General features: G+C 43.7%; 1 protein-coding gene across 3 annotated transcripts in view; it reads right to left on the bottom strand.

Moving 5' to 3' along the window:
- CORIN (corin, serine peptidase) overlaps nt 1–24,526 on the bottom strand; it is a 235,731-nt gene that overhangs the window by 36,524 nt on the left and 174,681 nt on the right. For all 3 annotated transcript variants that reach the window (XM_077847934.1, XM_077847933.1, XM_077847932.1), the window contains 5 exons: nt 21,503–21,648; nt 20,619–20,726; nt 10,818–10,931; nt 8,823–8,933; nt 7,580–7,709 (listed from right to left, as the gene is read on the bottom strand). In XM_077847934.1, the coding sequence (XP_077704060.1) occupies nt 7,580–7,709; nt 8,823–8,933; nt 10,818–10,931; nt 20,619–20,726; nt 21,503–21,648 (609 nt within the window). The remainder of the gene's footprint in view (nt 1–7,579; nt 7,710–8,822; nt 8,934–10,817; nt 10,932–20,618; nt 20,727–21,502; nt 21,649–24,526) is intronic.

Here is a 24,526-nt window from a genome sequence, read left to right on the forward strand (position 1 = left end):
TAGGGGGAGTCCCTTCCTCCGGGAGCTATTATTTTAGTGAGAGGAACAAGCTATGAATGTATTAATAATAATATCTCGTGCTTTGAAGAAAACAAAATAAGCAGAGAGTGACGTGGTGAGGGTGAAAGCTGCTTCAGTCAGGGTCGCCAAGGACCTTTCCAAGTAGTTGATATACGAGCTGAGACATGAACGATGAGGTGGAGGTGATCATGTAAAGGTCTAGAGATCAACATTCCAAGCAGAAGGAACGGTGAGGGCGAAGCCCCCAAGGTGGACATGAGTTTGCAGTCTGGACATCAGTAATAATAATGTCAGTGTGTCTAAAGTTCAGTGGACAAGTGGAGAATGCTGGGAGAGGGAGGGAGGCAGGGGCCAGTGTCTTACAGGCCACAGTAACAAGCCAGTAGGTTTGAAAGATCATATGAAAAAGATACCGGATCTCAAGTTAGTCATCGCCAAGAGTCTCCTGGTAAGGGTCCCCAGACGAGGAAGCTGCCGTATAAGGACTTCTAACAGAAATAACACAGGCCTCTTTGGTCAATTCCTGATGGGTCGTTCAAGTTGTAAATCATGTTCTTAGCTCCCAGGACTCACTACTCACATTCACATCCAATGGCAATGCTATAATCATTATGATGAATGGGGAATCCAAGGCCCCAGAGACATGAGGGAAATTGATTCTTCCCATTCTAGAATCTTCTTGCTCACATCAGCCCAAATATTTTTGGCCAAAAGCTGAGTCTCGACAGTGCTTAATTCTGGAGAACCATCTTCGATTTTAAAAATCAAGATACAAATCTATTTTTCAATGATAAACTTGTTAGCAGAAAATGGAATGGAAGAGTGTAGAAAACCAATCTGATAAATTCAGGATCCCACATAGTTCCATTCTAGTCAATGATGGCGAAGTTCTCCACTCCTCTGAGAGGTTTCCTTTTAATTTCATGAAATATTCATTGACTCAACTGACACAGTTTGAGAGTCAGTTTGCTAACAAAAATCCAAATTCCTGGCACAGCCTGCTATTCCTGATCATATGGAAATGCTTTCAGAACAACTGATAGACTTACCTTGCTTTGTTTATTAAAGCCTCATAACCAGTGGTCTCATGTAAGGACTTAAAAAAACACTTTTACTTCCTTTAGGATATAGCACTTTTTCAGGAAAATCGCTCTTCTTCCTCACCCCAGAAGAGCACGTTCCAGGGAACTGTACACCCACACACTGGACGCTATTATTTTCCTCTCACTCAGGCAGTTACTTAACCAGCAGCTTCTTGGAAATGTGTAGGATTTAATTCCCTGTGCCCAAGCTACATGTCTGCCAGAAAAACTGTGAAGACTCTGTGTAAAAGAAAATAACACTGTATGGATTTGCTTCAGCTAACTTCTACCTGGAAAATGCCAAGCATCTAGTTATTACTATAAGTGACTTTTCAAAAAGTGAAAAACACTTACACTGTTGTCTTGCGAGGTGACTTTTCCCCACTGCTGCACCTCCTCACTACGATCTGCTTAAAAATCCCACAGTGATAAAAATTCATAAGGTGGCATGGTATTAAGACTTGCCACACAAATCTCATGTACTAATGTTTAGGAATGTTTAGGAAACTGGTGAGCCACATCAGTCAGATCATGCTTATTGAATAACTGGTGCCATAGGGGATCTACTCATAATACCCAAGAGGTCCGTTGCCTTTGCTTGACTTGCATCCTGGCACCATATTTTTCTGTGACCTAGCAAAGTTTCTTGATCTAAGCCTCAATTTCCCCATATGTAAGGCAGAAATAACACTACCTCTATTACAGGATTATAATGTGGACAAATTGAGTTAATACGTATCAAGGACTTAGAGCAGCCTGGCACACACTTAAGGTTAGCCATTATTATTTTTGTATAACCTTTCTGGCAAATAAGAGAATAAAAAAATAAAAATAAAAATGACATACAGCATTGTTGAATTAAGAGAGAAATTGTGTAATACAATTTTTCTGTGCCACAGGAAGTAGAGAGAGAAAAAGGATCATGCAGGTGGGTCTTCACAGAAGTCATGGGGCTTGAGTGAGGCCTGAGGATTTGGACAGGAAATGTATGGACATTTATGGACAAAGAGGCAGAAGCAGAAAGGAATGTGCCTGTGGAACATGGATGAAGGATAAGCCAATCTTGAAAGAGGAGCATATTAAAGGGATAATATGAAGTTAAGGAAAGATAGACTAGTCTATGGTGAGCTCACTAATTGGGGAAAATAGCTCAAACTTATTTGATTAAAAAAAATAGGTGGAATGAAAGAAGACTTTTGACAGAAATGGTTTATTTTTGCCTTAGTCTATTCTGGCTTCTGACAAATTACCATAGACTGGTGGCTCATAGTCTTTCCCCATAGTTCCGGAGGTTGAGAAATCCAAGGTCAAGGTCCTGGAAGATTTGGTGTCTGGTAAAAGCCCACTTCCTCATTTACAGATGTGCAACTTCTTGCTGTGTCATCCCATAGTGGAATGGGTGAGGAAGCTCTCTGGGGTCTCTTTCATAAGGACAACAAATCCATCCATGAGGGCTCCATACTCATGACCTAATCACTTCCCCAAGGCCCCACCTCCTAATATCATCACATTTGAGATTAGGAATTAACATATCAATTTGGAGGAAGAAAAACATTCAAGAGCAATTGAACATGATGTTCCTAATATGGCAGGTCTCAATAATGATTTATTTATGGTATACTGAGTGCTTCCAGGGAAATGGAACCACCAAACAAATCCTAACCCTACTTCCCCCATCAATCACTGCTCACATTTCTTTGCTCCTCTTTGCAACAAAATCCCTCCAAAAAGTTCTATACTATCTTTTATTTATCTCTGTTCACTATCTCTTATGCTTCTGCCCCACTCATTCCACTAACACTGCTCATGTCGATGACATGCACATTGCGGAATAGCCAGTCCGCAGCTAGTCCTCATTTTATTTGACTTCTCAGCAACTTTTAATACATTTGACCACTGTCTTGCCTTGATACACTTTCTTCTCTTGGTTTCCAGGATGTTGGCTCTACCTTTAAAATATATTCATGATTCAACCATTTACCGCCATATTCTCTGCCACTGTTCCAGTCTGAGTCACCAAATTGTGTCACTTGGATTACATCATTAGATTCCTAACTACTATTCCTGTTCTCACCCTTGCCTTCCTATAGTATATTCTCAATAACAACCAGAGTGATCTCTTTTAGTCAGATAATAGCTATAATAAGTGAATAATGACAAGTGTTGACAAGGATATGGAGAAACTGGAACCCCCATGCATTGCTGGTGGCATATAGAATGGTGCAGCTCTTTTGGAAAACAAGTTGGCAGTACCTCAAAAAATTAAAAATTTGACCTAGTAATTCTAGTCCTAAGTATATACCCAAGAGAAATGAAAACATTTATTTGTTCACACAAAAACTTGTACATGAATACTCTCAACAACATTTTCATAAGAGCTAAAAAAATGGAAACAACTCACCTGTCCATCAATTGATAAATGGATAATCAAAGTATGGGTAGACCTACATGAAATATTATTCAGCCGTAAATGAGAATGAAGCACTGATACATGTTAAAACATGGATGAACCTTGAAAAAAATCATGCTAAGTGAAAGAAATCAGACAAAAAGGGTATATGATTATATGATTCTGTCTCTATGAAATGTGCACAATGGGCCAGTCCCTAGAAGCAGAGAGTAAATTAGTGTTTGTCAGGGGTTTAGGAAGGAGAAATTAGGAGTGATTGTAAAGAGGCATGGGTTTTTTTTTTTCCAAGTTTAAAATGTTAAGGAACAGACAGTGGTGATGACTGCACAACATTGTGAATTTGTCAAAGACAACTGAATTATATACTTTTAAAGAGTGGATCTTATGGCATATGAATTATATTTTAAAATTTTTAGAAAGACCATAATATTTTGAGTTTCTTTTCTATGGTTTACATGCACAGGACCAGCAACCTGGGCTTGATTTACTATTACACAGGACTTGGTCTGTCTTTGAGCTTCATGGAAGTACATCAACAAGAAAACCATCCTTACATGACAAAATCTGAAATTAGAAGCTTTTTCTTGGGAGTACACTTTAGGGGAAAAAAATCCAATGTAAACCCTTATATCAGGGACTCTTAAGTAATATAATAGAGACTATCTTTGAGGTTTTGTCCAAGACAAAGAAATATTCTTTGGACAGATGTTGCTTCTATTGATCAACTCTAAAACATCAGGGCATGAAATCAAATTGCAGCTAACCCCATAAAGGAATTTTTGCCAAAATAGAATAACCTATTTCCAGATGATCTGGTTTTATATAGAGAGAAAGCTTATGAAGCCAAGAGACACAAAGAATCACATTCCCTTAAACCAACTTCCTCCAATACCAGATGTCTCAACTAAGCATTTGGCAAGTATTAGAGGACAGTCTAAATTCTGATTTGTATTGTTGATTAAATAAATGTCCATGTGTTTTTAATAGTGGACGTGTAGGTAGCAAAGTCAATATACTGTCATGAGAATTTAGGGGTTGATTTATATCCTTGTCTAATCAAATAGTCATCATACTCCCAGGCTGGGGTAAACTCAAGATATCTGCAGATGGGGCTAAAAAGTTTTTCAGATTCAGCAAAGAATTCTTAATCTTTTCATTTGGGCAAGCACTTAGTTGAGAGCTGAGCATTTGTGCTGTTAGACATGGAAGGTGTAATTTGGGTCTGAACAACTCCAAGTGCAGGTGTTTTTTAAACGACTGCCTCTATCATGAAAACATTTCAATAGAAGCCCTGCAAAACATGTAATTCAGTGTTTACCTGTATTTTTGATGAACTAGCTCCAAAATGTACCCTCCCCCCATTTGGAGTTAAAGTATATTAGTTTTGGATACTACACTACAATGCTTTTCTCTATAAATATTTACTGAAAAAAATATATAAATATTTACTGAATGAATAAATGAATGACTTAATAAATGTGTATTATAGTATCAAGATAATATTAGCATTGAATATTTTTCTTATATACTTTTCATAGGTATGTCATGTGCTGTGCTCTACACCAACCATTCTTAGATGACAAAAAGCCTGGAAGTTTTTTCCAACTTTATATTCTAGGTTGTTTCCTCATGTGTCTTCCCCACTACATTATAAGCTCTTTGATGATGTTACTTAATTTTTCATCCTCCACAAAATGCCTACTCCGGTTCGAGACCCATCAGCAGATACTTAAAAAACAACAGGAAAGAGATACTGAAAAGAACGAGTTGGGGTTGTGTTTTAAACTTCAAGTTTCTGATGTGGAGTATGCTTGAAGGTACAAAGGTGGGCACTCCACCCTAGAAGCTAAAGGGGAGCAGCTAGTCCTTTTACCCTCCCTCTGGCAGCTGGAGTGTAGGTCAGTGTCTAGTCATGGCCAGGCACACTCTTCTGTAGGGACTTTAAATCTGGAGGAAATGACCCAAAGGCAGGGTTACTTAGAGTTCCAGGCATCAGTGGCAGAACTGTGAATATGCGGCACAGCAGTTGATCTCCAGGGAGAGTAGAAACGGAGAAGATTCTGAAGCAGCCCATTCTCAAGGCAGGAATTAATGGCCTCATCTTGCCCATTATCTTTGCTCCTGTCCCAGCCTGGCTCTCCAGATTTTTGTCAATTTATGAGCCACCTCAGTAAACTGAAGAGTAAACCTGAAGGCAATCAAAAAGTACAAAAATACTAAGATTACCCTTCCTGCTCTTTTCCTTGGAAGACTTATCACTACTTACCCACTGACTCAGTCAAATAATGGTTATGGTTTTCCAGCCACACTGCTCTCTCAGATTTCCCTAGCTTTTCTGTGAAATCAAGTTATCTTAAAAAAAATTCTAAACATCCTTTTATATTTTAAATGTCTAATATGTTGAATAACATTTTCCCACTATTTTAAGGAAATGGAGCAAATAGAGCAAGAAATTTTCTAAAAGTCCAATATGTGTAGAATAGCCAAAGGTGGAAATCACCAAAATGTCCATCATCAGATGAACAGATTTAAAAACGGCGTGTAACCATGTAATTGAATATTTTTCAGCCATAAACAGGAATGAAGTGCTGATCCATAGTTGCATGAAAACATTATGCTAAGTGAAAGAAGCCAGATAATGGAGATTGTTGCACAGCTTTGTAAATACACTAAATGCCACTGAATTTGCACTCTGAAATGGTTAACCTGGTGAGTTTTATGTGTATTTTATCACATTAAAAATGTAAATTCGATATGCAAAAAAAAAAAAGAAATATCAAGGAGAACATTTAAAATAAGATCCCTTCTGTTTGCAGTAGAACAGGGTGGCTTGTCAAAAGAATTTTTCTGCTGGCTAAATCTTTGTGGTTGCTACTTTCCCTCAGAACTCTCAATAGAATTATCCATCATTATGTAATCAAGTTTTTATAATGAGAAATAACCTGTGTCTTGGTGAGAGGAAAATAAAACTCATTCAAAAGGCTTTTCATTTATCTCTAATCATAATCATATCCCATTTCATTTAGATACCATAAGGATGTTGGAAAAATGAAGTATAATTTAGTGGATCTTGATGAATATAATATCTCTACTCTGGCAAAGTTGAAAGTTCTTTTCTTATAGATTAGCATCAGTTACTCAACTTTCCAAAGACATAGGACTTTACATGGGAAAAATGAGCTGAAAATACTGGGATTTATGTCATTCTTCAAGCTGAGAGAACAAAATGTGAAAAAAACAAATCCAAAATTGGATCACTCGTTATTGTAAAATTGTTTCAAGTCTGTTCAGTGGAATCCTGGGAAATGACATTTACTCAATGTTTTATTCTAGAAATTTACAACTTCTTTATCTTTTATTTCTATCATTTCCACATTTCCCCCAAATCTCACATATATCAGTAGTCGAAAAGAAAAAAATATGTGAATACACACGGTCACACACACACATCTAAGACCTTCAATTATTGCTTTTTATCCCCAACAGAACTGAAAGAGAAAACCCCACCAAATAGCAAGTATCCAACTTTCAAAGTATCGATTTCAGTCTGTATCAAAGCCAGAGTTAGCGTCTTTTCATTCTACTAAGAAGCAAAAATGGTGAACTAATTCCTGATTTACATTTCCTGAATTACTTAGGTTAAACTGCAATACCATCGACCGTAAGTTCTCTTTCTCAACTTATTAAAACACGTGTGCTGCTTAAAAAGGAATGTTCAACAAGCCCTTGGGAGAAAAATCTCAACATTTCCCCATCCAAGTTGCTCGGAAGGAACCATCTTACTGCTTTTACAGACACTGAAAGCATTTCCTTTCAGAAATACTTGAAAAGACAATGACTTCATTTGCTTGTAGAGGGAGGCTTTGTCAGAGCAGGGTTCTGTCTCAGTCTCTGCAGAGCAGGTGCCTGTAATTAAAGCAGGTCCTCTCACCTGATTCATTTCCCGAGCTTCGGAGGGCTCTAGTTGAGAGCCCTGACTCCCTCTGCATTCATAAGGAAGAGATTATTGCCAAGTCCTGTGAAGCCCTCTGGGAAATTCATCAGTGCTACAAACTACTGACCTTACCCTAAACCCATCTGCTTGCAGGCCAGCTGACTTAGCGTCTCCTGCCAGCCATCCGCACACACGTGGTGTTCCACGGCAGATCTGTGAGCCATCAGGAAGGACTTGGAGCTCGCATTGTTAGAGAGGGTCACTGAGGAGGAAGGAAAAAAAGGGAAAACCCTAATTAGAAGCAGGTCTCCTCAGGAAACCCTACGCTAACTCTGCACACTTTTGCTTCACTTGCATACATTTGTTTTTATTTATTTTAATTAAGAACCATTTGGTGAGGGCTTGCCCTATGCGAAGCACTGCTCTCAATGTGGCAGAAGACTGAAGAATGAATGAGAAATGTTCTCTGCCTTCCAGGGACCACAGGCTCTAGTGAAAAAGATGGGCAGTTCTTAACGTTTCTTTACAAGTTAGAAGACAACCAGAGGCAGGACCTACTCCCACGAGTGTATCTAGGGATTTGCATAATTGTAAGGGGTTAGTTGTAACTTCATTCATACCATTTCCTTTCGGGAAAGCGTGTGAGAAGGCAAAGGTATGAAAGTGATGGTCAACTAGGATTCATTTGGCGCACGTACTAATTCCTGTCTTATAAAAGAGCCTCCTCTCTCCTCAGCACGCCACAGACTACTTGTGAAACACTGTGCAATTAATCACAACACAAATGATGATCACGACGTGGCCAACGGGTGCAAAGGACTGAAATGAGAGCCCAGTGAATGGAAGGAGTGATGAGTGTGGGACAACAGAATTAATCGAACTGAACGTCACAAACGAACCCTGGAGGTCATGGTGGGAGACGCCTTTAAGTCCAGTCCATGTAAGGAACTAGGGACTTAGTCGTCTCATTTGGATCTGAGCAGGAGTACAGAGATGGAAGATCCACTTAAATACCTTCTTCCAGGAGGAGTCAATGACATAAGAATAACAGAATATTGGTCATTGTTGAAGCTGGGTGATGATCAAGAGTTTAAAGGTTGTATTTTAGTAGTTATAGGGTCATAACAATTTAAACCCAAATGTTTTTTTTACGTATCACATAGACATTTCAAATAGTGAAATAACTTAGGGGGGAAATGTTCTGTGAGTTGGGAATAACACATGTGAATCACTACTGCCAGCTTTTGTCATAGTAAAAAACCAAAACAGGTGAAATTGGTTAGTAGCAAAATCCATGTGGTCATTTAGGATTTATTAAGCTTAGACGGCTGATGGGTGTTAAGAGTTGCAGCCGATGGTGGAATAAGAAGCTCACCACAGTCCCACTCGTCAGAACTGTCCAAGCAGTCGGCTTCCCCGTCACACCAGCGCTCACGGGGCACGCACTCATGGTTCACGCACTCGAGTTCGTCATCGTGGCAAAACGCTGGCATAGGAAACAAGAAGTGAGAAGATGGACACGTTTCAGAAACAAGGGGGAGTCTCACTAACATGCACATCATCATCTGTAGGCAGGAGCATGGAAGGAAGAGAAGCTGTGGTCACTGGAGCCTCCAAACAGGCATCAAGACGGAGTAACAGAATCGGTAAAAAACCCCATCACAGATGCCAATCCACACAAATAGCAGGAGTTTGAACAGTGCGACCATCTCCAAGTGGCGAGACTGTCTAGTTATAACACTAGGATTGAAAAAGTGGGACCCAGAGCAGTAGAAATTCCAAAGATTGAGAGAACTGGGTTCAAGTCTGAAGTGGCATGAGCCAAGCACTGGGGCAGAATGAAGCAACCACAGGATGGACACAAGCTCTGTCCACATACATGGATAATGTTTCTCTTTAAAAAAAAAAAAAAATCCCTACTCTTGGGGCGCCTGGGTGGCTCAGTCGGTTAAGCATCCAACTCTTGATTTTGGCTCAGGTCCTGATCTGGGGGTCATGCTCTGCCCTCAGCAGGGAGTCTGCTTGAGACCCTCCTCCTCTCCCATCTCTCTCTGCTCCTCCCTTGCTGCTGGTTCTCTCCCTCTCTCTAATTTTCTAAAATAAATAAATCTTTAAAAAAAAAGAAAAGAAAAAAATAAGTCATAGTGATACTCCTTAACTGCCTAACAACCATTTCCTTTCTTTCTCCTTTTTTAAGGGAGCCTGATTTTGCTCAGGTCTCCAAAGCCTCAGAAGACCCTGACTAGTGTCAGTGGGACATGGCATTTTCTAACTAAAGTTATTTTTTTCTGGGTAGAGTTGTTAGTCCGACAGTAAACCTGTGACCCAAGATCAGAGTTTTGGCCTACCACTTTTGGGGTTGTGCTTACCAAGGTAGTTCCCACCTAAATCCTGCTGGCTGGCTCATACACCCTACCTGGGGCAGGCAGCCTGAAGGAAACAGCATCTTTTTCTAATCGGTTCTCCCTAAAGGGTGCTTCTCTTTGCGATCCAACTCTTTAGGTGGTATCTTTTCTAATCTATAAGAACACCGGTGACTGCTAGCTGGGATCTTGTTCAGAGTTGGCCAATCTGAGTGAATCCTTAAGTGATGATATTCCAGACATGAGGGAGGTCATCACTCCTTCCCACTGGATACGATCAAGCAAGCATGGCACCCCAAGTGCTGAACTCCCCTATATAGCCTCAAGAATCCATCCTGTACTTGACTTTTCATATGATAACACAAGATATATCTGATACAAATGGTAATAAAATATAATAAATATCTTCACCGTTTAAGTCAGTTTGAGTTGGACTTTCTGTTACTGGTAGCTAAAACATCTTGAGAGAGAATTTTTTTTTTATTCTAAAAGTGGTGGCCATTCTTGCAGAAAATGTAGAAAAGTCAGAAAAGCACCACCCAGAGATAATCATTGTAAACTGTTTCTTGTGAGCTTCTGATCTTTTTCTATATGTGGGTATAAGTACTTTAAAAACTTGCGACAATAGTGCACATAATACTTTATATTTTGTTTCATTCAACTAATGACATGCAACGAACCCACGAGGAATTATTCTTTTTATTTGATTTCTAACATTTGCATATTGTTTCATTTTACGGTTATATTTTATGTCCCCTCTTTTTGGATATTTGGGGTGTTTTAATTCTTCCATGTGATAAATAATTCTAGAATAATATCACCAACCACATAATTTGCATATGTTTGATTACATTCTCGCATGTATTTTTATAAGTGGAGTTCTGGTCAAAAGACTTGAATATACTAAAAGCTTTTGATACAATTTCCCAATGTCTAGTTTATATTCAACATGAGGGCCATGAGTGTTTAACATAAAGTTGTGTTGACCAATGCAGGTAGGCACTTACAGCAGTTCTTCTCATCCATGCCATCAGGACAGTCTGGGAACCCATCACAGATGACTGTGTGCTTCAAACATTGTTTATTGGTTGGACATTCCCAGAGATCTCTCTCTTTACAGCCTGGAGACAGAAGAAGAGGCTATTTGTAATAGACTTGGAGATTAAAATAATGATGAATCCGACCAAGCAATGTAGAAGAACTATAGCACAATGGCATGGTTTGTTTCTTCTTAAAAAGTCTTGACTTCTGTATACCATTAAAAATGTAATTTTGAGAGTTGGGATACTCAATAATCTCCATACTGCAACATAAATAGGACAGCTCTCCTAAGAGAAGATCAAAAGTGACATATGGGAAATGGGAAAAAAATGAAAAGCAACTATACATTAATGCTCATTTTTAGCTGTTTCTTTTGCTTTCTGAGTCAATTTGCCAACACATAAGACTCATCTATGAAATGATAAGTTATGCTTTTAAGTAAATATGCCAAAACCTAGTGAGTTAAATGCATATTACCTTAAAATGTAATTTTGGTCAACAAATGGAAAGGCCATCCGTGTGTTTAGTAAGAGGTGTCTCCTATGCCAAATACATACAAAACTGATTTAAAAGCCACGTACGAAAGCTGTCACTCCAGTAACATAGTCCAGGAGACGTAGGGTATCAACTTCATCAATTATTATGAGAAATGAATGTAATTTGCATAAGATCAAGACCATAAGCTTGAACTGTAATTTTGTCTATGAAATGGCAAGAACTTGCAAATGAACTTAATAAATGCTATCTGGACCAAATGCAGCGCATTTCACACATCTGCTAGAATATGCCAAGAGTCTACTGCATTCCTGTCACTCCAGTGGGATCCATGGTCCTTACAAGGCTGCGAGGTGCATGAAGGGTCCAGAAGGCATTCATGTCTTTGGGTTCCCTTTACCCTCGCCCCCATGCTACAACAGCGGCTAGCACTCGGCAGGCCTTCCACACGCGTGTGTTTTAAATGGAACTTCGTTTCATGGGAAGAACAAAAAGTCTCTCCCCTTCCCGAGAAAAGATAATACAGTTGAAGGGGAGTGAAATGCAAAGCAGGGATCAAATAAGGGCTTTCTTTAAAAATGCTATTTTCCCGTTGACCTACTATACATGACTCAGAGAAGTGTTGTAGACGCCTGACTCATGTTTCTTGGACTCCATCTTAAGAAAAAAAAATCTGCATTTTTTCAAAACTCTCATGTGAAAGCAGTTGTCGAAATACGTCACTAGAAGAGAAATTTTTATTATGAGCTAAAATGAGATTTAGGGTGTTTCACCCCTCAAAAACTTAGGAAGTAAACAGCGGAGTCTTTCACGTGCAGAACAGTCTTAGGCCCAGAGCAATCTCCTCCAGGAACTCCCGGGGATGTTATTTGGGGTTTGAGCTAGCAGACGATACAGACATCATCTGCAGCATTCTGTCGAGAACAGTCCTGCCACAAATCACACCCCTTGCTAGTAAAGAATGGGAGAAAACAGCACGAGCGTCTCTGATTATTCACATGGTACGCTTCCTCAAAGTCTGGAGAGCTTCGGCCTTTGGAATGAGCTGATGGGAGACCACAAAAGCAGATTTTCTGGGACATAAGCAAGACCTGCATCCTCAATAACCATAACCACAAGGAGATTATGTCCATGATCCACCATCCATACTCAAAACAGTAGTTTTAATTCTTAAGAGAATAATGTCATAATTAATGTCATTATTCTCTTAAGTCATAATGTCAACATTATGACCATTATAGTGAAGAAACTGAAGATTTATTTTTCTTTAGAAACTGAGGATTTAGAGAAAATAAAGAAATGGCTCCAAATCACAGCCTTACGGCGAAAGGTCCAGGTGGGGCCCGGGTGCCAGTCCTTGGAGGCTGCCCTCCTCCGTAAGAGGAGAACGCGCAGTAGACATAAGGGGTAGGAGGTCAACCGTGTGACCCGTGTGACCTCACTCCTCTGGACCTCAGCATCCGTATCAGGACAGTCACAGGGCCGCTGCGCAGGGCTGCTCTGCAGGTTCACTCCCTGAGCATGAGCTCACCCTCTGTGTCGTCTCTTTTCTGATAAAGTCCGTGGGGCCCAGCACCTCTTCGGTGGGGTCACAGTGAGCACACGGACTAAGATGAAGAGGCCCATCTTCATCTTCTTTGTTATTTTGCAAAGAAAGCGCTCTCTTCGAAGTGACATTTTTGGTGTAATACAGGTACGCTTTGGAACGAAAAGAGCGTGACCCACTAAAGGGTAACGACAGGGGTGGCCGGGGTGCGGGGTTCAGCGCAGCCTCGTGTCAGGGTAACCCCTGCCCAGCGCACAGGTGACGACCTTACCCCGGGGCCCAAGTGACCGGCTCGGCCCGGTGTGCCAGCCCCTGCCTGCTCCGAGCGCGGACTGCCCCTCCTGCCAGGGACCCCCGCAGCCCCAAGCGCGCCAGGCTTCGCGCGGGGCCCTTCCCTCTGCCCCCCACCTCCGCGAGAACCCTGGGGAGCGGCGGCCTTCCCCGCCCGCGGCAGGGCCCACCCGACCGGGCGCCTTTGCTCCCCTACCCAAAAGGGTGTCCTCAGAGGCAAAGGCAGCAACCCCCCCGAAGCAGGTGCTTCTCGTACTGGAAGACTCTGTCAGGCGAACGGAGGGGGAGAGACTCTGCTCCTTGGGTCTGCCAATTCGAGCTTCGTGAAACAAAAATATCTTCAGGGAGGAACTGGTCAGAAGCGCAGAGGGCAAGAACTTGGGTCCTGGTGCTGGCGAAGGCTGGAATGGTCTGGATCTAGCCATCTGTGCTGCAACTGGTGCTGCGGCCGTGAGGTCCGGGCCTAGCAGGTGTGACCCCCTGATTGGAGCTGCGGCCGAGAGGCCCAGGCCTAGCAGGAGTGAGCTCCCAATCAGAACTGTGGCTGTGAGCCCCGGGCCTAGCAGGCATGAGCCCACAACAGGAGCTGTGGCCGTGAGGCCCAGGCCTAGCAGGCGTGAGCCCCCAAGTGGAGCTGCAACCATGAGGCCCAGCCTAGCAGGCGTGAGCCCCCGACAGGAGCTGTGGCTGTGAGGTCCAGGCCTAGCAGGCGTGAGCCCCTGATTGGAGCTGCGGCCGTGAGGCCCAGGCCTAGCAGGTGTGAGCCCCCAAGTGGAGCTGCAGCCGTGAGGCCCAGCCTAGCAGGCGTGAGCCCCTGACCAGAGCTGCGGCCATGAGGCCCAGGCCTAGCAGGTGTGAGCCTCCAAGTGGAGCTGTGGCCATGAGGCCCAGCCTAGCAGGCGTGAGCCCCTGATTAGAGCTGCGGCCGTGAGGCCCAGGCCTAGCAGGTGTGAGCCCCCAAGTGGAGCTGCAGCCGTGAGGCCCAGCCTAGCAGGCGTGAGCCCCTGACCAGAGCTGCGGCCATGAGGCCCAGGCCTAGCAGGTGTGAGCCTCCAAGTGGAGCTGTGGCCATGAGGCCCAGCCTAGCAGGCGTGAGCCCCTGATTAGAGCTGCGGCCGTGAGGCCCACGCCTAGTAGGCGTGAGCCCCTGACCGGAGCTGCAGCCATGAGGCCCAGGCCTAGCAGGTGTGAAGCTCTGGCTGGAGCTATAGCCGTGAGGCCCAGGCCTAGGAAGTGTGAACCTACCCCAAGAGCATGGACCCCTGGGAGATTGAAAACCAGTCTCAAGGACCAGCAGCAACACCTGCAGTGGCAGCCCAAACGAAGACCTGCCTCCCCACCTGTCTCAGGCCTGACCGTCGGGGGCAGCAACACCAGCACATGCCACGAGGCTCCCAATTCTTCGGCAGCCCCTCCCTGCTCCTCCCGTGTTTAGGGGTGTACGTCCCTATATCACTCTCTTCAACATGTGCTGGCCTAGGACCCTAGGAGGCAGCGGGATGGGGTCATGGAAAGGGCTTCGAAGTGCATACTGGGTCACCCCCCCCCCTCCGCTCCGATGACGAATCCTGGAGACGGGGACATCTACCCCCAAATAAGCACCACCTCCAGGACGAGACACCACCCTGCCATCTGTGTCTACTACGTGAACCAGGGAGATGCCTAGCTCATGCTTTGGACGTGACATGCCAGCCTGCTCTCCTCTGCCACAAACAAGACCTGGTCTGCCAGAGACCAGACCGAGCAGGACAGGACTCCTCCCCTCAAGGGAGATCCCTGGGTGACTTTTGAGGGGAGTCGTGTCCTGGATATCCTAGCACCGTGGAGATGGGTGCCTAGCTGTTATTGCCTCCTGAGGAATGCATAAAGTGTGTTCTAAGCATTCCAAGCCTTGGAGGATAAAGTGGGTGTTCTCTCCATATTACAGGTGAGAAAACTGAGGCCCAGAGAATTTAAGCGCCTGGCCAAAAGTCACACAGCCTCTACGGGCTGAGTTGAGATTTAAATCCAAGGCGAGGTCTACACAGAGCACTCCCTGCCATTTCAAGCTGCCTGCCCAAGGTGCCAAATAAAAGAGCAAAGCAATTAACCAAGTCGCAAAATACCTAAAGGGGAGGAGAATGTTTCTTCCTTAACATGGAAAAAATTAAACCCTACCGAGGGATTAGAAATCAATCATAGGGATCTTTGGGTGGCTCAGCAGTGTAGCGCCTGCCTTCAGCTCAGGGCCTGATCCTGGAGTCCCGGGATCGAGTCCCACATCAGGCTCCCTGCATGGAGCCTGCTTCTCCCTCTGCCTGTGTCTCTGCCTCTCTCTCTCTCTGTGTCTCTTGTGAATAAATAAATAAAATCTTTTAAAAAATCAATCCTGAAGATTCATCCTGAAAGTACATCTGTGGGTATCTGACATGGTCTGGACCCAGTGGCTCTTGCTCTGTTTCTATAAGTCACAGGGCATGGTCAAGAGAACTAGAGGCATGGAGAGACTACTATTTGCTAAAAATGCCAGGTGAGTCATTCTCTGTGAGAAGTTACACAAATACTATTACAGAGTCCAAATGGATTTTTTTTTTTAAAAAGGTCTTTTGGAAAACTTTTAAAATCAGGCTGTACAGCCCACAAACATCAGAGCCAGAGGCTTGGAACACAGCCTAGGGTGCTTTGATCCCAAGGAAAGGTCATATCTAAAGATTCCATCTTATTTTGCTGGAGCCCTAGAGGAGAGCAAAGACTGGTGATGAAATGCTTTTTCATCATTTGAAGATAAACAGAACGGCCCTCGATGCCCCGTGGGTGGTTGTGCTGTGGTCACTTTCTGCGCACCGCGGACACCCTTTGCCATAGGAGGGTGACCGATCAGTGACTGTGAGGCTCTCTGTGCCCCAAGGGGCTTTATTTCTAGCCACGTGCGGTGCAGCCGCCTCAGCTACAGCCCTGAACCCCGCGCTGAGCCGTGGGCGCCGCCTGCTCCTGGCGGGGCCTCAGGCCGCGGACACGGCTCAGCAAGGCTCCCCGCGGCCCGCGGGCTCAGACCTCCGCAGGCAGGCGACCCGGCTCTGTCCCTGGCCCCCGGCTCTGTCCCTGGCCCCCGGCTCTCTCCCCCGCTGGGGCCGCAGCGCCTGCACACGGTCACGCGGAAAATCAGCTGGTGTCAGCAGGTTGCTAGCTCCGCGGGGGCCCCGTCCACGCGGCCCCACGGGCATCCCCGTTCACGTGGCCCCGTGGGCATCTCTGTCCACGCGGCCCCGCCGGCATCCACGTCCACGCGGCCCCATGGGCATCTCTGTCCACGCGGGTCTACGGGCATCCCCGTCCACGCGGCCCCATGGGCATCTCTGTCCACGCAGGTCTACGGGCATCCCCGTCCACGTGGCCCTGCAGGCATCTCCGTCCACGCGGGTCTACGGGCATCCCCGTCCACGCGGCCCCATGGGCATCCCCGTCCACGCGGGTCTACGGGCATCCCCGTCCACGCGGCCCCGTGGGCATCTCTGTCCACGCGGCCCCGCCGGCATCCCCGTCCACGCGGCCCCACGGGCATCCCCGTCCACGCGGCCCCGCAGGCATCTCCGTCCACGCGGGTCTACGGGCATCCCCGTCCACGCGGCCCCATGGACATCCCCGTCCACGCGGCCCCGTGGGCATCTCTGTCCACGCGGCCCCGCCGGCATCCCCGTCCACGCGGCCCCACGGGCATCCCCGTCCACGCGGCCCCGCAGGCATCTCCGTCCACGCGGGCCTACGGGCATCCCCGTCCACGCGGCGCCTGTCCCGCCAGTGACAGACCCGCAACCTCCGAGACCAGGACGCGCCTCCCACTGACCCAGCAGCGACTCTGCGGTCGCCCCGCGGCTCCGCTCTCCTCCCCGGGAGCAAGGCTCGAGCCCTGCGTTCAGATTTGCGCGATCCTCCTAAACGCTTGTGGAAAACGCCGCTAAAACCCACAGTGTTTCAACTGCTGCTGACCTTAGCGACCACCCCGCGGACACCACTTGGACAGCATAAACCGACCTCAAGGGGCGCCTGCCTCGGGCTCAGGGCGTGGCCCCGGGGTCCCCGGATCGAGGCCCGCACCCGGCTCTCCCCGCGGGGAGCCTGCTTCTCCCTCTGCCCGGGTCTCTGCCTCTCTGTGTCTCTCGTGAATAAGTAACTAAAATCTTAAAAAAAAAAAAAAAAAAAATACTGACCACGGAAGCAGGAGACGCTTCAGAGCCCCACAGCTCCCTGCTAAGTGTCTGCATCTACAGGCATCCCCCGAGCGGGGAAGTTCCCACCATGGCACTTGGCTTTTAGGAAAGACCCACGTGGGTAACTGCTTTCCTAACCAAATGAAGTACGGAGAGGGTTTTGCTTTTAGGAAAAAACAGTGAGAAAGGAAAATAGCTTCAGCATTTGTTTTGCAGGCAGCAGGCACCCTGAGCAGCGGGGGGGCGCCCCAAGCACCTCACCGGGCCCCTCGTCATCGAGCCACTGTCACCTGGATGTTTGTGAGCATCTCTGCTTTGTCTTGATTTATTTTGCACATCCATTAGCAAAATGTGTGGCAGGTATTAGAAAAGCCTAAGAGAGGATATTTTTAGGGTCTTGGAACAGTCAAAAAGTCTTCCAATAAATTATTGGTAATCGCCTCTTCACTTTACACAATTCTGGCTGATGAAAGTTTTTATAGGAATGCTCTCCTTTCGGACAGCAAGGGAAACCTGTATTTTGACAGCACATTTATACATGGTGTGCTTCAGCTACCGTGTTTTCCTCCTGCAGATTTCCAAAGAGCCACAAAATAAATTTCCAACACATCAATGATTTTATAGATGAGTAAGTATTGTTTTTGAGAGGAGAACCTCATACTGTTTTTAGAAGTTCTGGAGGATGTGCGGTGTGAGAGTGAATAGTGAACTGTCACATTATTCAAAAAACCCAAGCCCATAAATGTATTAAACTCCACAATGGACAGTATAAATCGGAAACATGTAAAAAGCCTGGGCTGAAACCCAGCCTTGCTGGAGCTGATGTTTGCACCGCCAGATGGTGCCACGCACGCCCGTGGAAACAGACGAACAACTGGGAAAATGACAAGTGGGAGCTGGACAACTTCCCAATAGTCCTCCCCTAGGCCCTCCTCAAGGTGACTTCTTCATTTGCTTTTAAGTGTCTCACTTTCCCAGAGCACCGGACATGCCATTCAAATGTGTGCATACGTCCCAAAGGGAAATACGTGTAAAAATTTCCATCATCAGTCACTTTGAAAAACTTAATGAGGGCAACCCGGGGGGCTTAGCGGCCCAGGGCGTGATCCTGGAGACCCAGGATCGAGTCCCACATCGGGCTCCCTGCATGGAGCCTGCTTCTCCCTCTGCCTGTGTCTCTGCCCCTTTCTCTCTCTCTCTCTCTCTCTCTCTCTCTGTCTCTTATGAATAAATAAATAAAATCTTTATAAAAAAAAAAAGAAAAAATGAAAGTCTTCTCATAACTGACTCCTAACTCTGGGAAACGAACTAGGGGTGGGGGGAAGGGGAGGTGGGCGGGGGGTGGGAGTGACTGGGTGACAGGCACTGAGGGGGGCACTTGATGGGATGAACACTGGGTATTATTCTATATGTTGGCAAATTGAACACCGATAAAAAATAAATTTACAAAAAAAAAGTTTTCTCATAACTGAATACCATTGGGGCAATTAGTGCAACTCCAAATGGATTAACTTCTCTCCCACTTAACTTTCCTTAACCAGAGCTCTCTCCCAGTACTGCCACCATAATACATTGAGTGTTGGTAGGGATTAGACCACTGATTCTATCATTCTGGTGTACCTTTAATTGTGTGAATAAAGTATTGATAAAAAAAACCTCATGGCTCCACTAGAAACTCGGCATGTTAGGATCACGTAAACCCTCTAGTGCTTTGAATTTCTTTTTGCAAAATATATTCAAAGACTCTGACCGTTTAAAACTAAGTTTTTACATTTCTCAAATATTTAGTTCCCCATTACAGGTTTAGGTCTAGCCATCCCAGGAGAGTGCCATGTAATCTCTTTAAATTATCAAAGATAATCCATTTTAAATTGCATCTCAGAATTCCATAACCCATTGCAGTCATCGTTGAGCAAACAAATCCAATAGATTCTCAATAAATCATTTATATAGGGATATTCGGTGAATTTCGATTTATTTCTCTACATAAAGACCACACACAAGCAAACAACAGCAGCTTCTCAAAACACTGGATGTTCTTCTCTAACAAAATTACCCCTGGCTATTGTACCATCATCCTGACAAGTCTAATTTTCTAGAAGATGCACTTGTCCATATTTATAGCAACTGATAGGATTTCAGTTTATTGTTTGTGACATTTTGTCTAGACCAGAAGGGCAATGTCTACTGTGGAAAATTTATTTTGGGAAACAAGGCAATATTTCATACCTCAAAGGCCAAAAGAATAAAATAATTTCAAAAGCTGTATTGCCTTTTGTGCTTTTAAAGACAAAGAATGCCAATTCATTTGTACGCAGGACAAGGTAAATGATCATAACCCGACTATTCTTTGGATAGCCTCTCAATCATTTTGCTTTACTCCAGAATATTGCTTAGTTAAGAGCATTGCCTGTTTTCTATTCCCTGACACACTCTGAGGTTACGAGTACAGAAAATTTGCAGGAAAATAAAACTGAAATTAGCTCCACTCAAATTACCATTGGCATTTCTGGCCTTTCCATTGGTGATTTTGGAACTCAATGCAGAAACGTCAGAAAGAGTTTTATCCTTTGCCGACAGAGACAAAATCAGAGAGGGCATGAAAATGAATTCCAATTAAATCTCAATGTTGGAGCCTGAACTCTGTCTTTGTGTATCTAGATGCCTGGTTAACAACGTGGAAATCATATGCAAAGACACTGTTATTCTGACATCTAGACAGGTGACAACTGCTTTATATCTCTAATAATAAAAATAATCCCTTACGTTTGTGAAGTGCTTCTCCTTCCACTAAGGATTAGAACGTGTATCACCAAGGTTATAAACAGAAGTATCATTTAGGGGAAATCAATAGAGTTAACATGAAAAACACCTATTGATTGATACCTTGTTATTTGGTAATATTAAAAGTAAATACAGTAGCACTCAATCCTCATCACTCCTTATGATTATCAGTGAACAGATGACATTTTTAAATACAGTCCTTTCACCTAACCAGGCATTAATGTATATTTAAGAAAAGTGTCATCTCTGGGGCACCTGGGTGGCTCAGTCAGTTAAGCATCTGCCTTCGGCTCAGGTCATGATTCTAGGTCCTGGGATTGAGCCCCGCACTGGGCTCCCTGCTCAGTGGAGAGCCTGCTTCTCCCTCTCCCTCTGCTACTCCCCCTGTTTGTGCTCTATCTCTCTCTCTGTCAAATAAACAACCTTTTAAAAAAGAAAAACAAAAGCATCATCTCAACACACACCACAGTTTTCTTCATCACTGTCATCATCACAGTCGGCCTGGCCATCACATCTTCTGGAAGCCAGAACACACCGTCCGGAGCCACACTTGAAGTGACTAGGTGAGCATTCTGTTAAAAACAATGAGCCATATTATTTTCAATAGAAAACCTGGAACCATCAGCTCATTTATCTACTTACATGTGGACTATTGTCAAGGAGCTATTCCTGAAGATAAGATGGCCCTCTGTAAAGCTGACCCAACCAAAGTTAATTTGGCTTTCTCTGTTTATCAGTATCTTTCTCCTTCATCCTTGGCATCATCTCTCCCGTCAGTTGTTTGCTGTCTTTATGCTTCCCAGCAATTGACTACCTCCCTGAATGGACAACCCTGTCCATTCAATGGATTGCCAGAGCCTGAAATAGCCCATGGAGCTGATGCTTCTAACTACCTAGGTGCCCTTGATGAGTCAAAATTGTTTCCTCTTCTAATTTCTCCACCAGTGGTGGGCAGGTCCCTGACTTCATTTCCCTACCTGATGATCCTATGTTGCCAAGGTCTCTAAATGTTTTAAACTCGAAGTAACCAAGACCTGATGTTCACCATTACCTTTGGGACCCCAAGTATAAAAGCAGCATGCACAAGTAATGGGCTCTGTGAGTTGAGTGTGGGTAAGAGAAATATCTGGAATATTAAATACCTTTCTACAATTTATTTTTAAAATGAAGACAATATCTCACAGAGGAGCACCAAGTTTTTCCATGTAACCAAGTTCATAGAATCACTCATCATGCACCCTCATTGACAACGAGAAGACAATAAGAACAAGAACCACAGAAACTTGATAAAGTAGCTGATATATTCATCCACGTTAGACATCCCATGGTAATTAATTCAAAACTTTACCTTCCACACCTTCATCAGGCATTAGGCAGGTTTGGTTATCTGAATTTTCCTCTGGAAACTGACTGCAATCTGTGTCTTCAGGCCACTGTAGGCCCACGATCCCAAGAACAGACTCACAGTGTTCTTTCGAGTGCTCGCACAGTGCTCTAAAAGAGCCAGAAAGATAGAACATGAGAAGCAGAAATAGCTACACCTGAGATAGGATGTTAGGACCATATATAGGGTTTTAATTCTGTACGAGTGTGGGTCTCTGTGCCTGGTGTGTGTATATACCAACACACAGCGATGCACACATAACTGATATCTGGGAAAACAAAATGAGTAATACCTCCACAAAGCACATTCACACCACCAAAATACTTTCACTAAGAGAAACATCATTACAGAAATAGAAATTTGTGTGCTTTTTTATTGAAATATATTTCACGTACACCATGATGTAAATTTAAGGTGGAAAACATGTTGATTCGATACATCTGTATAAATTGTCATGTAGTGATAGAATTTCTAACATCACATAATTATCATGTCTTTTCTGTGGTTGGAATAATTAAGATCTAGACTCTTAGCAAGTTCGACCATTATAATATAACATTGTTGTCTATATTCAGAATATGGTGCTGAAGATCTCTAGGACCTTAGGTATCTACTAACTGCAAGTTCACACCCTCGAACAACATCCAGGACACAGATTCTCCTCCGCACTCTACCTTTCTCATTCTGTCTCTCAAGCAGACACATTCTCCAATGTTTTTATTCCAGGAAGCCAGGACCTTCCCAACATCAGTTTGGAGAGCCCCCCACCAAGGGTCATGGAATCTATACAACAGCCTCCACCTCAGAAATGTCTCCCTCTGGTGACCAACCATGGGAACTATTTAATGCGCCAACCTGGTTTACCTAAGGCATGGCCATCAGCACTTCAGCTTAGACAAGTAGTTTAGAAAAGCTTGGTACTTCTCCCAATCCCATCAATACCAAGCTCACGTTGGGTAAAGTAACGCGTGTTTGTTTCTTTTTTAAAGAAAAAATATACTAAGCATTGTGCTAGGGGCTTGCTTTCATGTGCATCGTCTCATCTGCACAAAGTGTATTTTATTTTATTTTATTTTATTTTATTTTATTTTATTTTATTTTATTTTATTTTCAAAGTGTATTTTTAAAGTGAGATATCAGCATGCTTCACAGGAGATTTTTTTACCTCAATATATTATAGGGAAATGAGTTACGTAGTTTTTTTTTTAAAAGTAAATACGACCAAAATAATTTTTCCTTTATTTATTTCCTTTCAAGTATATTATTTATTTTCAGAAGTTTTAAACTTCAAGCTATTAATTTCAACAAAGTTCTCTGTCTCTTTCTTGATAAAATGGGAGCAGATCTTCCAGAAAGGTTAGCTCCAGTCTGGCTAGAAACTGGTATGGAAAAGTCAATAATAGGATGAAGAAGTTTAGAGAAAGCTCTATTTACATCTAAGTCTGCACAAGACAGAGGATAAACTCGATGCTGGCTGAGCCTCAGAACTTGGGGTGAAGACAAAGCCGCGGCTTCTCCTGTTAGTTTTGCAAAAACAGGAAGCTCAATAGTGGCTCAATGACCCTCAGTTAAACTGAATGGTTTTGTTGCAGATTTATAAAAAATATTTACAATTTAATTGCTGCAATTTTAAATCAGCCATAAGACACCTAATTCTATGGAACACCGTATGGTGCCGGACCCTACCTCTTCCTATTTTTTCAATAAAATGGAAAAAGCACAATAATACATGAAAATAACCGAGTGAAGTAATACAATAAAAATAAGACAACATGCGGGACTGCCACAGCAGGGGAGTCGCAGTTCTTGTCCTAATCCATGGGGCGGTCAGCCACAGGACCTGAGGGTAGGGCCCTCCGTCAAAAGGATATTTTTGAGAGCAAGAAAGCAGCACTACCCCCAAAATATTTAGCACATTGTAAGGGCTCGATAATATTGGATTTTTTAGATTCATAACTTAAAAACTAAACGTTAAGATCAATACACATGGGCATGGCAAAAGCAACGTTGCTTCACGAACATACGAGTACTTTATTCTTGTCAGAATGTCAAGAAAAATTCTTATACACAAATATCAAAACATAAAATTCATTTTGAGAGCCACTGAAAATGCAAGATGTACATGGAAACTGAAGAAACCGAACTAAAGCATTTAAAGGAAGTTCACTAAAATGTTGATTGAGCAACGTCTCGGGGTCAGGCTCGTCTTGGGCGTTTTAATGTGAAACATAAGCCCTGAAATTATAAATCATATGAGGATGTAAATCTATTCCAGAGAATACTGCGTTAGGGAACCTTTTTATACACATGAAAAGAAAATCAGTGCAAGCACGTGTTAAGTATTATCAGGAGTTATTGCTCATCATCCTTGGACTTGCTTAGCCAAAGTGGAGTAAAAACTAGAAACAACATAAAATGAGTAGATGTCTTATAAGCAATTACTTTAAAGGGCATTTTACAGAAGTTTTTGGAATTATGTTAACATTAACTTTTCATCTGTTTGTATAATTTATCCAGCTCCCCAACTCATTTTGAAATTTTATTGCTTCCTGTCCTCTACAGATGCCCCTTCCTCATCATCCATTTGATATCTGCTATTCAATTTATTGTTTTCCCATCTGTCCACTGTATTGATGTTACTGCTGTTTCTTAAAACTCCACGTGACTTCTGATCCCAACACATGGTTCCCGTAGTCACCGCTCACATTTAGACACGCACATCTGTGTACCCCCCTCTTGATGGAAAATCAAGCATCAAGAGAGCAGCTGCCCACCTCTGTGACCGCTGTCTCGTCTTGCACATTCTCTGACCAAAAGGCCACACGTGGCATAGAAGAGCAAGCAAAGAGCCACCACGCAGCAGGATTCCTCTCCTACCCTCAGAGCTATCGTTCCCTTAAGAGCTTACAACCAGAAGCCCTAACATTTAGGCACAGTCACTGAACCTCCCACAGCCCAACCCAACAACCGTCACTGTCTTGATTTCAC

This window comes from Canis aureus, chromosome 14, assembly GCF_053574225.1.
Source record: "Canis aureus isolate CA01 chromosome 14, VMU_Caureus_v.1.0, whole genome shotgun sequence".
NCBI classification, from domain to species: domain Eukaryota; kingdom Metazoa; phylum Chordata; class Mammalia; order Carnivora; family Canidae; genus Canis; species Canis aureus.